General features: G+C 44.9%; 1 protein-coding gene across 1 annotated transcript in view; it reads right to left on the minus strand.

The window, feature by feature from the left end:
- Positions 1-1,724: 1,724 nt before the first annotated feature.
- Positions 1,725-15,373, minus strand: part of efnb1 (ephrin-B1) — a 78,998-nt gene continuing 65,349 nt past the window's right edge. The window contains 2 exon segments of the mRNA XM_055033933.1: positions 1,725-6,715; positions 12,264-12,383. Of these exon segments, the coding sequence (XP_054889908.1) occupies positions 6,321-6,715; positions 12,264-12,383 (515 nt within the window). The 3' untranslated portion in view covers positions 1,725-6,320.

The following is a 15,373-nucleotide window of genomic DNA, read 5'->3' on the forward strand; positions in this document are numbered from 1 at the left end:
AGCTTCTTTTCCTGGCCGGCATTGTATGGCTTTAAACATTTACTGTTTTGGGTCAATTGGGATTACTTCTATTTGAGAAAATAGGGGAAAAAAATCAAAAGATATGAGCAGAAATATCAGGAAAAGTAACGTGGACTCCCAGAGTCTGGTTCGAACTTGGGTGCAAGTTTGAGGTGCTTGGTGATGGAGCGCTCGTCTATTGACGCATTTATGTTTATGCAGATCCAACAATCATAAAGTGAAGGAACGGAGACGGACTCAGAACTGAAGTTGATTTGTGTTGAAATGTGTGATTCAGGTCATGTGAATAATCTCACATGACCTTCTAAAACTTGCAAGCGAGTCATCATCCAGAGAATCCTGTACTGACATCATCAGAAAGGTCAACCAGCAAAGAAGAAGAAGAGGCCTTTACTCTGTAAGCGACAGAGTGCAAATGCTCTCAATTCCTGGTTTTCAGTGATCACCTGGACTACGCTCGCTAAAGAGAGGAGAAGGCTTGCATCTGAAGCCTGAGGACACCGCGCTAGCTGTGAAGTCCGGAGGAGGCCGCGTCACGTTGTGGGGGTGTCTTGCGGGGCAACAGACTGACGCAGCTCCCAAAATAGATGGCAGTATGAGAAGAGAACAATACTTCACGTGGAAGCACTGAAGCCAAATCTCAAGTCATCAGCGAGGAAGTTCAGACTTGGACACAAATTGGTCCTCGAAATGGACAATGACTCAACGCCTGCCAAAAACAACAAAGTGACTTAAGGACGGTTACTTGGAGTGGCCATTACAAAGTCCTGACTTATAAAATTTGGCAGCCTGGATGTGAGTGTGAAGCAAGGCGGCGTACGAAGGCGACTCATTTACATCAGTTCTGTCAGAGGGAACGGAGTGAATATTCGAGAATGTCACACGGCTTAAAATGCAATTTTACGAAAGACCAAGAAAATTTACATAAACCTCAGAATCCTGAGATTTTCTTTCCAAAACAACATGCTTCTCCTTATTCCAGCAGAGAAATAATTTCAGTGATTGACCTAAGCACTCGGCACTGTTGACATTTTTAACGTAGGCCTTAAAGACACATCGAAATAAACAAATACTTATTCAGCCTTTTATGCAAGGGCGGTCATAGGAAGTGATCATCAGAAATGGTAACAATTTAGATGATGTGTTGACCTTCAGGTGTTGTTTGCTTTTCTTTTTTCCTTTCTACTTCTAAGCACCTTCATTATTCAAAACCAGCAACGCTTTCAGAGTGTCACCTAAAGATGACCTTTGTCTTCTTTTTACCTTTTACTCTCTAGATTTGCATAGCTTACACGTTCAGTGTGGTGAACCACGCTAAGCTTATTCACCAATTGTTCATGTCGTGATTTTGGCCACACGTCTGTCACACGTTCGGTGATGAAGAGCGGCGCGGTGGAGACGTCGCCTCGACTTCCCGGAGGAGAACTGCTGACGATCTAGAAATGAACAACAAGCCATGTGTGAGTAAACCGGGATCACATTGTCACTCTGGAGGAGCTGCTGAACCCCGCGACCCAGGTGGGAGAACAACAAGAGAGCCTTTGTTTAGAGAAAAAAATAAAATAAAATAAATAAATAAATCGTTGCTCACAAGCCCTGTGGGGAAGTGAAAGTTGAGATGAAACCAAAAGTCAATGCTTTGGCCCACATATGCGACGTCACGTGTGAAACTCATCGAAGAGAGAACATCACGCCAGACCAAGTTCCATGGGAAAAATTTTATTTATCAATATGCTGTAGTTTCCAAACTGGTGGAACGTTTGTTTCCATTGTAGCTGGTGCCGACAGGTTACGCTGAGAAGTGGTAAATAAGTGAATGACAAGAAGAAGAAGAAAACAAAACATAAAATAACATTTGTGATTCCAACAAAAGGAAAGTAAATTCAACAGGTCTTTGCTTTCACATGCACATTGAGAGAAAAATAAATCATAATACTGTGGCTTTGAAAGAAGAAAAAAAATAATAACCCAGCAGAAACCACCTTACAGCATCCTTGTGCTAAATTAGGAAGGAGGGGACGACAAAGGAGAAGGGCAGCGGGAGAGCGGGAGGAGAGGGAGCATCTTTAAAACAAAAGACCGCCTGGGAGATAATGAGCGGTGTAAACCAGATGATTTATTGGCGAGCGGGCCACTGTCACGCTCTCGTACGAGGCCTCGTTCTTTTCCCCGCCTCTCCTTCTCCCTCCTTCCCTGCAACCTTCCCCCCTTTCCGGCCCTCTAGACTTATAAAAGCTGAAATCAGACTCTTCTTTTTTTTTTTTTGGACCAGCATCTTTTCTCTTTTGGCGTCGCCATGGGTGAAAGAGGCTCAAATGGAGCGAAATAACACAGTCGTCATCGTCATATGCAGAGTTGAGCCGCGCCTCCAACATCATCATCATCATCATCGTTCCAGCAACCTGTCCTGTTTCAAAGCCACTCGGTGACAAAGGTTCAGTCTGAAGACGTAAAACTTCCTGTTGAACACAAAAAATAAAAGCAAAACCTCCCCCTCTCTGAATCCTAGTTTTATTTTATTATTATTAATATTTTTAAAACACGTGTGGTAACAAAGACTTTTTCGACAATACTGGATGCTGCGTAAAAGACAGCACATGTTGCAATATTCAGTTAAAAGTCTAAAGGAAAAAGAAAATGAAGACAAAAAAAACAAAAAAAACAAACAAAAAAGAAATTGCAAGGATTCATACAAAACACACTTTAAAAAGACGGCTATTTACAAACATCCTCCATTACAAAAATCTAATCTTAAATTCTTCTTATGAGCAGTGTTCAGGTGGAAATTAAATCTTAAACAGGGCTCTATCCATATATTTACATTTCTCTGCTTACTCTTTTTTTTAATTATTATTTTTATTTATTTTATTATTTTTTTTCCATAATTCCTCCCGAAATTGAATAACACTAAGCGGTCGCTAGAATGAATGAAAATGAGATATGCTTTGTGGTAATTTGGTAATGACTCCCTAAGCTGGTGTAGATGAATAGAGGCGCGGTGATCCGAAACAAAAATATATGCTCTAGATGAGTTTTGCAGATGGGCGCATGCTGAGTTAAAACACAGGGACACACACGCACGCACGCACACACACACACACACACACACACACACACACACACACATACACACACAAAATCACCGGCAGCTGCTGAGGTTGTTAACTCAAGAGGTTAACGACACGCAAGAGCCACCGGAGTCCTCCCCGAGTCTTCAAGCCGGGGTCGCCTTTTAACCCTGCAGCGCCGGTCCGAGGGTGATGTCAGCGCTGGCTGATGATGGGCTGGACTCTGTCGCTGGGTAAACGTTACGCACCCTACCCCTGACCGGAAGCAAACCTGAACCCGTCAGTCTGGATGTGTTTACGTTGGCGCGTGGGCGCAAACGACAGCTTGTCGTCCTTTATGGCTCTCCCTATTTCCTTTATATTATGGCAAGACATGAGTGCCAAATATTGGTGCGCTGCAAAACCACAAAACCTTACCAAGTGCTTTTGGTTTGGTTTCTAGTGCAAATGCCTGAAATAGGACGCTTGAAATAGGACAAAAACGGACTCACAAGCGTCGTTTAAGCAAGATGTACGGGCTTGTTTTATGTCAATAATTACTTCATATTTACGAAAAAATACTAGTTATAAGCAAAATAATCAGCCAGTAAAGCTAGTAATTCTTCATCAGTGAAAAGAAGTTATGTATTAACTTAAATTAAGCCCATGATTGCTTGTAGTTTAGTCTTATTTCAAATATACCAAAGATATTTACCTTAGAAAACTAGACCAATAATGGTAACATTTTATGTTTTTTCGGTACATAAAATTGCTGCTGACAAAGTCAGACTGATTAAAAGCCACTTTTTAAGTCAGGCCCGACGATGAGCTACTAAAAAAGTGGCATTCCCAAGATACAGGGCCTTTTTTTTCCGTGTTCATGTGGCATGAGATGTTTTGATGACTTGATCGAACCGTACGCGCTGAGAAGGAGGCGTTCAAATCGCTGTGACTTGCTGGTGTAAAATATGGCCTTCTGTTCGGGGGGAGGAGTTCACCTACTTTACAGCGCGCTTCGCTTCTTACCTACATCTGTTCGTGTCATACAGATGTAGAACGGCTGTATTTTTATGAAAAGGAAAAAACAAACAAAAAAAGTGACGTTCTACGATCTGATAGAACGTTTTCCTTGGCTTTTCATAAACAGGCAACGAGATCAATGAGGAAGGAAGTGCTCAAAATACGACTTGCTGGTGTAAAATACAAAGTTTTCACTGACATTTTCCTGACTGCCGATATTTGGCACTAGTGGCTTGCCGTATCTCAGACATCATTAGCTTTGACTGCAGTGCTGTATGCTCCATTAGAGGAGATGCACAGTCCCAAAAAAACAAAAAAAATACTGTCTGTCACAGCAGCAGACAAAATTTGCCCACATCCACTAAGTGGAAACTGCAAATATAAGCACAAATAAGCACCTATGTGTGCACACACACAAAAACATCCCCCTCAAATTTACACTCGTGCAGCTGCAGTAAAATCCCGCCTTGATGCTGTCGCCCTGGGCTGTGTGATAGCTGAGCTGCAGTGTCCTCGCTGAATATTCCACGCAGCATTTTTATTCACAGCACAGCTGGTAAGAGAGAGGCCTGCGAAAACGAAAGTGCCTCAGCCGGCACCGCCTCACCCGTTCCCACCTCCATCGTCCTCTCAAGCTAAAGCCGAGTCACGGGGACAATTTTTCTCCCCCTCGTCCTTCCCGCCCCCAGTCGGGTGGTGAGAGTGGGCATGGAGATGGCACGTAGATTAGTCACACGCTGACTCATCTCCAGATGGCGGCCAATTGGAATGTGATGATACTGTAGTCCGGCTCTCTGTCCAAACCTATATGTGGGGCATCATACCTCTGTAGGCTAGCCAATCAGCGGAGAGCCATCTGACCGACGCCCCTCAAATTAAATTTTTTTTGGGATGATTCAACTGCGGCTCCAGGAGATAAAGCGAACAAATAGCAACCTGCCTGCCTGTCTGAAAGCCGATCCGACAGTAAGGTCTCCGATCGGTGCCAACTTGGAGCACTCAAGAGTGTTTGCTAGATCTCGTCTGTCGGTCGGCGCATCACCCTCTATTTTTTTTTTTACTTGTCATGCTTTGGATACAGTATCTCGATGTCAAATCCAATAAGGTCTCCACACTTCTTAGAGAAACAGGTCCGGACATGTCCAACCGCACTCAACGAGGACACACCCTGAAATACACACACACACACAAATGTGCCAGAGCAATGCTGGAACTCATTTCAGCAGAGCAGGAGGGGAGGACTTCCACGTGTGCAACACACACACACACACACACACACACACACACACACACACACACACACACACACACACACACACACACACACACATGCAAGCATACACACCTCGACAGCAAAGAGTCCAGGTAAAAGTGGGGTGTCAACAGATTAAAAGCGGCGAGATGGCGTGGGCGGTGAGGGGTTGGGAGTCGTTATGACAATGGGTTTAGCTCTATACATTGTGCACTTGTAGGAAAAGTCTAACAAAATACAACTGCTTCGTGAACTTAATCAGGGTTCGAGGAAATCTCCTCCATCAAAAATAGTAAGTAAGGCAAACATCAGAGGTGCGTAAGGGAGAGGAGCACGTTTTTCCACACACTGTGTAAAGATACCTGAGCTATCTGGAGAGTTTCCCTGGCCCAGCAACGGCGGGAGGGTGGGGAGGTAGGCCCCCCACACGAAACGCGCACAGTGGTGCACACGTACAAACACCTTGATGTTGGGTTTTTTTTTTCCTTTCCTACTTGCTCACCAGAGGCAACCCCCTCCACCCCCTGCCTGCCTGCTTCCCGGCCGGTTGTGTGCTGGGGATGGCGTGTTTAATTGGGTGTAGCACAAGCTGTACTTCGGGGAGCCGAGATAAGTTATATCCTGTCCATTAGCAGGGACAGGGAAGCTAGAGGTCCATCTGTTGGTCCAGTCCAGACTCTCCGGGAGTGGTTGGGGTCGGAGGGGAGACGCATACTGGTGGGGGGGTGAGGGAGGTGAGGGAGGAGAGGGGCGACGGTCGGGGTCTCTCATCAGTCAGCTCCCAACCCCGCTGGTGACTGCTCAGTACGTGTTTCTCCAGATTTGTGCAGCAGGTGGTACAAATAACAAGGAGGGGGGGGTTGCTTCAAGTCCCCGCGCCCCCCTCCTCAAAAAAAGATTCAAAGGAAAACGTTCTTCCCAAGAACGTAAATCAAGCGCTCCTCTCTCCTGGCCATCGCCGCCGGCTCCCCTGGAGCGCGTCAAACCTTGTAATAGATGTTGGCAGGGCTCTGCGGCGGCATCTCCTGGACGATGTAGACCGGGTGACCGTAGTCCCCGCTCACCTTCTCGTAGTGGGGGCAGTAGTTGTTCTCTGTCCGCAGGGGGATGATGATGTCGCTGGGCTCGGTGCCGGCCGTGCCGCCGGGCAGCTTGGGGTTGGACAGCGTGCTGAGCGACAGCGCCGACGGGCGGGCCTGCGAGTGCGCGTTTTTCCTGGAGCGCTTGCGCATCTTGATGAGGAGGATGACGAGGAGCAGAATGAGCACGAGGAAGATGATGCATCCGATGGCGATGCAGGAGAACACGGCCACCTTGGAGCTCAAGAAGCCGTCGGTGCTGGAGGAGGACCCGGGATCATCTTGGATCTTGGGGCCTGCAGAGAGAGAGAGAGGGGGGGCTTAAGGAGAGGAAGGTCACCAAAAGGCAGAGATAATTTATTCCTTTTCTGAGCTGCACAGAGGAAAGATTTGTGATGAATGGCAAACTATCATTCAGTTGTTTCCTGATGTACGTCTCTGCTTATTCCATGACTCGGACTTTACAGATTTATGTGAGCAACGCTTGAAGACTTTGATTAAATGAAAAAATCTATTTCACCATATGCTTTGCAAATGAACAAAACCAGGACTGCAAGTAACAAGTAATTTAGTTATCCATCAATTCTTCTGACGATTGATCAATTAGTAAAATAGTTGACGATTACTTCAATAATCGAGTCATAACGATTAATTCCGATTAATCCTGTTATGTTAAACCTCCAAGCTTCACCGTATTTTATGCTATGCTGACTCAAGGCACTGAATAATCAGAAGGTGAATAGAAACGGACCAAAGTAGATTCTGTTCAGGGTGAATATCTTCCAGCTTTGTCGACGCAGAGACAGAAAAATTCTCCAGTTTTTTTTTTCTTTTCTTTCTGTAGCTCCAGCTCAGCCAGACAGGATGGAGAGCATCTGTTGCCACAGATCCCTAAATGGATTCAGGTCTGGATTTTGACTGGGGCACTCAAGCACATGGGTATGCTTTGATCTAAACCATTCCAGTTTGTGGCGTCAAACAGTATTTACTGCCCGTATGTCTGACCGGCCGGGCTATTCGTGCTGAAGACGAGCATCCCAACATGACGCTGCCACCGCCATGTTTTGCAAACACTTTGCTTCGTATAAAATTCACAGTTAGCTGAGTTGTATTCATATTTGGGGATTTTTTTTTTATGAATGTAGACAATATCCAAGTATTAGAACAATTATTAAGGTATATTCAATTTCATTCATCATCTTCCTCACCCGCTTTCTTTTTTTTTTTTTGCAAACTGCACAAAAAGACATCTAATTGTTTTTTTCTTGGATCTCCTCTGCAAAGGCCAGATTTGTTGAATTGCGCCAACAGATTCTCCCACCTGAGCAGTGCATCTTTCCAGCTCCTCTGTCGTCACCTTTGACACGTTGTGCAACGGTCTCTTTGTAGGTTTGCCAAAATGCATAAAATCTTAAGATAGTGTTGTAGAATCTATCCATTCCGTATCCCTTCACAATTATGCGGCACTCTGGTTTTGATCTAGAAGCCTCTGGTCGTAACGTGGAAAAAAGTGAAGAGGCATCAAGGGTTTGTGGAGACTTTTTTGCAAGGCTCTGAGGAGTTGCCGTAAAAAGAGCAGCGCACATAAAAACTATCTGTTCTTGTTTCCTTAATGTTGCATTTTAGTGGATATATATAGAAGGACTGAAAAAAGAGGTTGCATCACCGTTTGCTCGTTTAATTTGAATGTAAAGGAGGGTTGGCAAAGAGAACTTTGATTGTTCGTTGGAGGAGACAATGTCTCTTTCCCCCCGCCCATTCCTCGAACTCCTTTATGAGTAACTTTCAAGAAGTCCCTCAGAGACAGCCTCGCATTCACGGTCCGTCTGTCCTGACATGTGCAGACCATACAAAATCAACTCTGAGTGCATCCCACTTTCTTGTTTGCTCAACATGACTAACAGCCCCCTTGATGTAATCTAATTGAATAAGCTCAATCAAAGCAGCCCCCCCCCTCGCACACACCCATTCCCTCGCCAATGAAATCCGAAGTCGACACTCAGCACCACAAAGATTCCCGCTCTGATCTTTTTCCTTTTTATTTCGGGGGAGCGATGCGAGCGAGGGGCAAGTTGTTCGACATGTTTTGTGTGTCAGAGGCCAGGCGCGCGATGGAAAAACCAAATGTGGAGGGCACATCTGAACATCTGATTTTATTTTATCCTTTTGTTCGGGGTTGGGGGGTGTGGGGGGTTCAGGATGGGATGGGAAAGGGAATGGCTGGCTCCGCCAGTGACTGAAATCCGAGAGGAACCAAATCTGTTTTCCATGTATGCTGCAGCTGCTGCCAAAGACCAGCACTCACCCCCCACACCAACCCCTCGCCTCAGCCATCACTCTTTTACTGTCCGTGACCCCTCCTCACCCCTGACACCCCCGCCGCCTCCCTCTTACCTCCACAGGCACACAAAAGTCTCATACCTCAGGAGCCTGCCAGCCCCGTTAATGACTGTGTCTCCGCACTCTGCCGGCCCCCGTTTGCACTTAACCATTTATTGATAAGGGGATAACCGCGCCTTGAGCCTCTATCGCAGCCGAACACCGTGATTGAAGGCTACCAATTCTGCTCTTATCGGGAGAAATCGGAGGCTGAGGGAACTTCGGACATTCTGAGCGAGCCGGGAAGAGAGGCAGTCAAGAAATTTCATTCCTGAAATATCAGTCCCCCCCCACCCCTCCGCCACCCCGCCGCCACTCGTCCTTCATTCCACCCTCACTTGACATAATAACTGATCCAACAGTGGCAGGCAGGTGAAAAGCCCCAAGAATACAGGGAAAAGTGACATAGGGACATCTTTTTTTAGAGCAGCTAATGTCAAATAAGCAACTATTAAGAAAAGAGCTGCTTATCACATCGGGACAGGCGGAACAGTGTGAACTTTTGAGGGCAGAAGTGGGGGGTTTGTGGTGCACAAAGTTGTGAACTAAGTCAAAAAAGTTCCCTGCAAAGCAGCCGCTCTTTGGAGAAAAGAAGAAGAAGGAGAAGGAAAAGGCGAAGTGGTGAAGAAGATGCAGCTCATCTTCATTTTGGGCCATACCAAGACAACGAGTGCTCTCAAACGGCCGGAGGTGCCTGAATGTGTGACGTAAATGTAAAACCCATTTAAAATAAACCTGTTAAAATGCAAATAAATGTCAGTGTCTGCATTCAATAAGTATGTCTAAGAGAGGCAGTTTTGTGTAAAATCAACCTCTTTGAGCTTCAAATCAAGTTAAGATGTTATTCCCTCAACAAAAACGCGTCTGGATTCTTCCGTGCATGCGTGAAGAATACTTTCATCTCCATTGCAACCATTCAGTTGTGGAAAATGGCTGGTTGGACCCAGAACCCCCTTTGGACCCCCTTTGAGTCCAAGCCTCCGCCTCACAGATCAGCCCTCCTCCACGACTCCACTCCTTCAGACTAGCCACCAGCGATCAGCAAACACCTAATGGAACTGCGAATCTACTGAGTTTATTATACTTATTATTATATAATAACTATATTTATTATACAGTGTGACGCTGGTAAAACTTTGCTACAGAGTTCATAGAGGAGCCATGTCATGATGACTTTGTGAGAAGGAGTTTTTAAAGAGACAGAGATCCAATCTATGAGTTCATATCAAGTCAGGCTGAGTATGAAAAACTGCCACCTTCAGGTTGGAGTTGGCGCTGAAAGCCAGTGTTTTTACACTTTATACAGAAAATTAGAAATACCCTCAAAGTTAAGCACTAGCTCAAAAAATGAGATTTGTTGATTTTGCGAGATTTTCCGCGCTCTCAAAAATAAGTGGAGTGACTGCTTGATGTAAATAGCTAACAACTGCAATGATTAGGCTGATTTAAGTGCATCTCTACTGAGATTTAAGGCAGGTAATGTAATAAAAAGGTCTGTCGTCAAGTCTCCCAGCATGCAGCACACTCCCTGTGTGACTCAGGGCGAGCCGTGTTTGTTTAGGGTGTGGTTTTACGTCTTTTCATCACAACCTGCATTTTGGAGAGTTTCACTCTATCCTGTCAGCAACTCTGGTTTTGCAAACACTCCAGCATGCTGAGTTAAGAGTTGCCTGAAGCGTGTCAGAGCCATATGAGGAATAGCATACTTTGAAAGGCTAAACTATTATTTTTAATTTTCTCCCTCGAGAGCGAATGTGATGAATTACTAGCGCAGCCTCCAGGATGTAGGTATTCTGTTTGAAAAAGTTTTTTTTTTTTTTACATTTGCTCGCAAAGCCGAATGATGTCATGTATTAATAACAGAAGTGAACAGATGAAGGGGAAACGTTTAAAAATGAGAGGGGCAGCCGAGATATCCATGGTAACGCTTGGGAGGAGCTGCCGGGATCCGACGCTCAGGTGGAAGAATCCGTTGCCAATCTACTAGACGCGCACTTCATAATCCGGCCTGCAGAGAGGAGTAGCTAAATGAAAAGCTAAAATATTCAGCGTGGAGTTTGCAACAACATGTGTAAGAGTATAAATAAGGGTGGTGGCAGTATTATGATGTGGGGACATGTTAGCTGCGAAAAGGAAACCACTCATGGGATCAGACATGTTTAAAGAAGGAAAACATTGTCAAACTGGGCCACAGGTTCACTTCCTTAGATACAATGTAAATGAAATGAAATAAAAACAATGCAAATCTAGTAGTAGACAGAATTTAGCCCTCTGGAGCCACATTAAGCCAAATTAAGTCTGGCCTTGTTGCATTTCTGACTCACCAATGAAGTCATAGATGCTTCAGGGGCTCTTATGTCTTTAAGGAAGCTCTTCTCACCCCCGGTTGAAATATTTATCTAAGGAAGTGAATTAAAGTTTCATTTTGAAATGCACTGATTGACTTTTGTTGCTTGAAAGGAAACCATGAGTAGGATGTTCATCGCTAGCAAGAATGAAATGTTTTCAACTCGCCTTCCGTCTCCAACTCAAAATTAGATTTGAGACTGAGGCGATTCATCCGATTAATCATCAGTCAATTTAGCAATCGATTAATCATTCACTGGAGGATACAGACTCAAAAAATATTGATTTTCTGAAAGAGGAACAAGCTCATAGCAGTAATCGATACTATATATATATATATATATAATTAATTAATATTTAAGATAAAGAATAACGCCTTTCTTCGTACATGTATTCTACCCAGAGCTCCTCAAGTGGCACAGTTTTAGCTTAACCTGGATTAAATTAGGTAATTGTCGGATTAAGTTCCTTTTGCTTCACTGTACGGATGTAAAGTCGAGACAAAAGGATTGAGCTTTTCACATGTTGACGTTGACAAATCTCTGTTTAGCTGCAAATGCATCTTTTGTTACAAAGAATAAAGTGTACATGAATGCTGTGTTATTGCATTTTGGGCAACAAAAGGCTTATTTTCTTACTTAAAGGAGTTGAGTTATTTGCATTTTTTATTTGCAAATTGTATGAAAAGAGGCTACATGAAAAATGTGATAAGTGTTCAAATTTTTTTAAGATCAAATCATCAATTGTCAGAATAATTAACAGAATAACGTTAGTTACAATAATCAGTAGTTTCAGTGACCGATACTCTGATACAGCATCAGGTGACTCCTGCAGTGAAACATGGTGGTGGCTGCATCATGTTGTGGGGACTGAGGGGAGGACAATCCCCAGGCAGAGAAACAATGATATGGTTTAGATTAACACACACTCATGTGTTAGTGAGGCCTAGTCAAAGTCAAGCAACGAAGTCCAGCCAAGCATCCTTGAAAATGCGTCGGAGTGTACGTTCTCCATCCAATCCGACCGAGCTGGAGTTACTCAGCTCAGAGAAAAGGGCCAAATATTTCAGTTCCTTGACAGTGGAAGCTAATGGTCTGGGGCGTGTGTGAATGCGCTCACCAGGGATTCCTGGCATCACAGGCCCAGTCTTACTCGGGTCGGGCGGACCGGAACTGCTGGTCTCCGGTATCGAGTTGTCCTCCTGGGTTTCCGGCGCCTCTGGGTTCGCTGCGTTTGGGTCTGTGGGAAAACAGAGAATAAAAGGAGAAAAAAAAGAGAGAGAGAGAGAGAAGAAGAGAGAGAACACACAAAAAAAGTCAGCCTTGGAAAGACGCATGCGATGAATTACAATGACTTGTTCCTCTTCTACAGCAAAGGATTATGCTTATTATCTTTTGATATATCTTTTATACACACAGACGGTTATCTTCGCCCGTGTCGAAACTGTGTCAGAAGGGAAGATGAAAGCAGGAAAAAAAAAAAGGAAGGGTTGGTGGGGGGGACGTTGCGAACGCCTGTGAAACACGCCGATATCCCTGTCCTGTAGTAAAAAAAAAAAAGTGAGCTCACATCTACATCAGCAGCTCCTTCAGCAAACACTCAGACAGGCATTTCCAACACCGACACACTCATGAGAGCCTCCCACACACAACACACACACACACGCACACACACACGCACACACACACCTTCAATATACTTACAATACACTCAGGCCTGGCAGAATGGGGGTAAAGTAGTTATATATTAACTTTTTATTGTTTTACATTATTCATCACGTTAAAAGGCCATAATATGCCTTATTTATTGCCCTGGCTTTAACTCTGCTAGAAGAGGCACACTTCACAGGGGGCACGGGGAGAAGCGGGGGTAATAAGAGGACCGGAAAAAAGGACGACGAGGAGAGGAGAAGAAGGAGAAGCGGAGGGGGGGATTGTGTGAGCTCCGAGGGGAGCGCAGAGGAAACAGACAGTTTATCTGACTGTCTGTTGTGATTTCAGCACACACACTTTGAAGGCTTGGCTGCGGTAAACAAGTGGAGAGTCTTCCAGCGGGTTTCCTTTCCTTTTTTCATGAGGGGCAGAAGACAGTCAGACACTATTAAAAGATGGATTCCACAGGAGTCCATCAGATATTTCTGCCACGCCGTGGTTATCTGCATCTGCCCCAAGGCCCGCTCAAAGGGCTGTGAGGAGAGAGAGAGAGACAGAGAGGAGGGGGCAGAAAAAGGGGGCTCGTGGGGAGGCAATTTGTATTCGAGTCCCCCGTGGGAAGTGTGTGTGGCCAAGCACGGGCGGATGATAGGAAGGGGGCCAGTCAATCTGGCAGGAAATTTTCTATTTCCAAGCAATTATGGCTAAATCCTGAGTCGAAATGAGAAATGATTTGGGTGTGGATGGGAAGATAAAAAAAAGGAATTGGACTATGGTGTCTCTTTCTTCTTCTTCTTCTTTTTTTTCCGTTCATGTTGTTGTATGGGATGGTGGAGGCCCCTCTGCAGCTCCATCTTCTCCATGTCCTGACCGCAGCCTCGGCCCGGCGCTGATTGCAGCAGCGCCGGGCTTCGCCGTGAGCTGTTGTGCCTTGTCAATAATTGATGAGAGAGAGACAGGAGTGAGAAGTGGGAACATTCACGCATGACAGAGGGGCGGAGGGGGCGGAGGGGGGGCGCGGTGGTTATGCGTGCGGACAACACTGATCTGACTCGCTGCGAAACGCGCACGCGCCCGGCACTGAAGCGTGTGCATGGCGCCGCCTAATGTTCTGACCCCTTTTTTTTTTTTTTTCTTTTTCCTGTGCGTGCTGTTTGACATTTTCCTTAGCTAGGCAGACAAGCAACTAACTCAGAAGTGCCAAGCTACCAGACGGAGAGGAAGGGAGGAGGGAAAGAGGGGAGGAGAGGAGACGATGATGATGGAGTGACAGAGCGGAGAGACAGGGATGTCGGGAGACGTAGATGGAGGGAAAGACGCGAGGAGGGAGAGATGCATGCGTGGCAGTGAGTCAACATGTTTCTAATGAGCAAGGTGACATGGGAGAGAGACTGCTGAACAGCAGCGGATTTATAAATGATGAGCTTTCCATTCAGGCACTTTCTCCTCCGTTTTAGTGTTTTGGGTTTTTTTGCAGAAAAGAAAAACAACAGCCAAAAAAACCCAGACCCAGACATTTAAATAAGTGACATAAAAAGCATGATTTTTACCATTTAAAGCGTATTAGTGCATAATGGTGAATTGGAACTAAGGCTCATGCATGGTTTTCAACCCTTTACAAAGAAATCTTTGAAGTGTGGCATGCAGATGTTTCATCTGCGACAAAATAGCATTACACTTCAGCTTTCAACTTTTCTTTTTTCCAAGGGTTTTCCAGGAACTGGTCACCGTTATTCAACAGTGTCCAGGAAAATACACACTAATGTCACAAAATCTGAAAGCATTTTTGCCCAGATTCTAGAGCAAACATGCCAGTACTATTGAAATAAGACAAAGCTGGTCTACAAGTTATTTTTCAGCAAGATATTGGCTGGTGCTTTAAGTCAATGATCCCTTCAAAATGGTGAAAAAGTTTCAGTTCACCTGGCAGCTTATTTCACTCATCAAGTGGGAAAAATGTCTTATTATAAGTGAGAATAAAAATATCTGGAACCTGACCTAAAATCAGCTCCTGTATCTTGCTTAAAAATTACTTGGACGCTAGTTTTCTTTCATTTCAAGAGTATTGAAATATTTCCGCTGGACACTGGAGCAAACCTACTGAGTAAGATTTTGTGTTTTTGCAGCGTATGACCCAAAACCAGGAATGGGACCCAGGAGAACCGGATTGAGGACTTTGGCATCTACCAACTGAGCCACCCAACGCGCTTCTTCCAGTTTCTTTTCTTTTTTTTTTCTCTTTTTTTCCACAAGTTTTGAACAATCTGCATTTCTCTCGCAGTCATGCAGTACTTTTAGTATTTATTTTTTTTCCACTCCAAACATTGAAGCTTCTTTGACATCAAAATGCTAAAAAGACAAAATACTGGCAAACACACATGCATCGTAAATGTGTCTCTAAAAGAATCTGTGCACATTTCATACTGGAGTCAACCTCCAAAGTACACAGCACAATGTGCAGAAAGATTGGAAATGGACGCAGGAGAGTGGGGCGCTGGGGGCCGGGGGGAGGAGGCGATCTTGGCGAGCAGAAGGCACCGAGCTGCAGAGACGGAAGATGTTTGAATCGAACACACA

Source organism: Poeciliopsis prolifica, unplaced genomic scaffold, assembly GCF_027474105.1.
Source record: "Poeciliopsis prolifica strain line A6 unplaced genomic scaffold, Auburn_PproV2 SCAFFOLD009, whole genome shotgun sequence".
Lineage (NCBI taxonomy): Eukaryota > Metazoa > Chordata > Actinopteri > Cyprinodontiformes > Poeciliidae > Poeciliopsis > Poeciliopsis prolifica.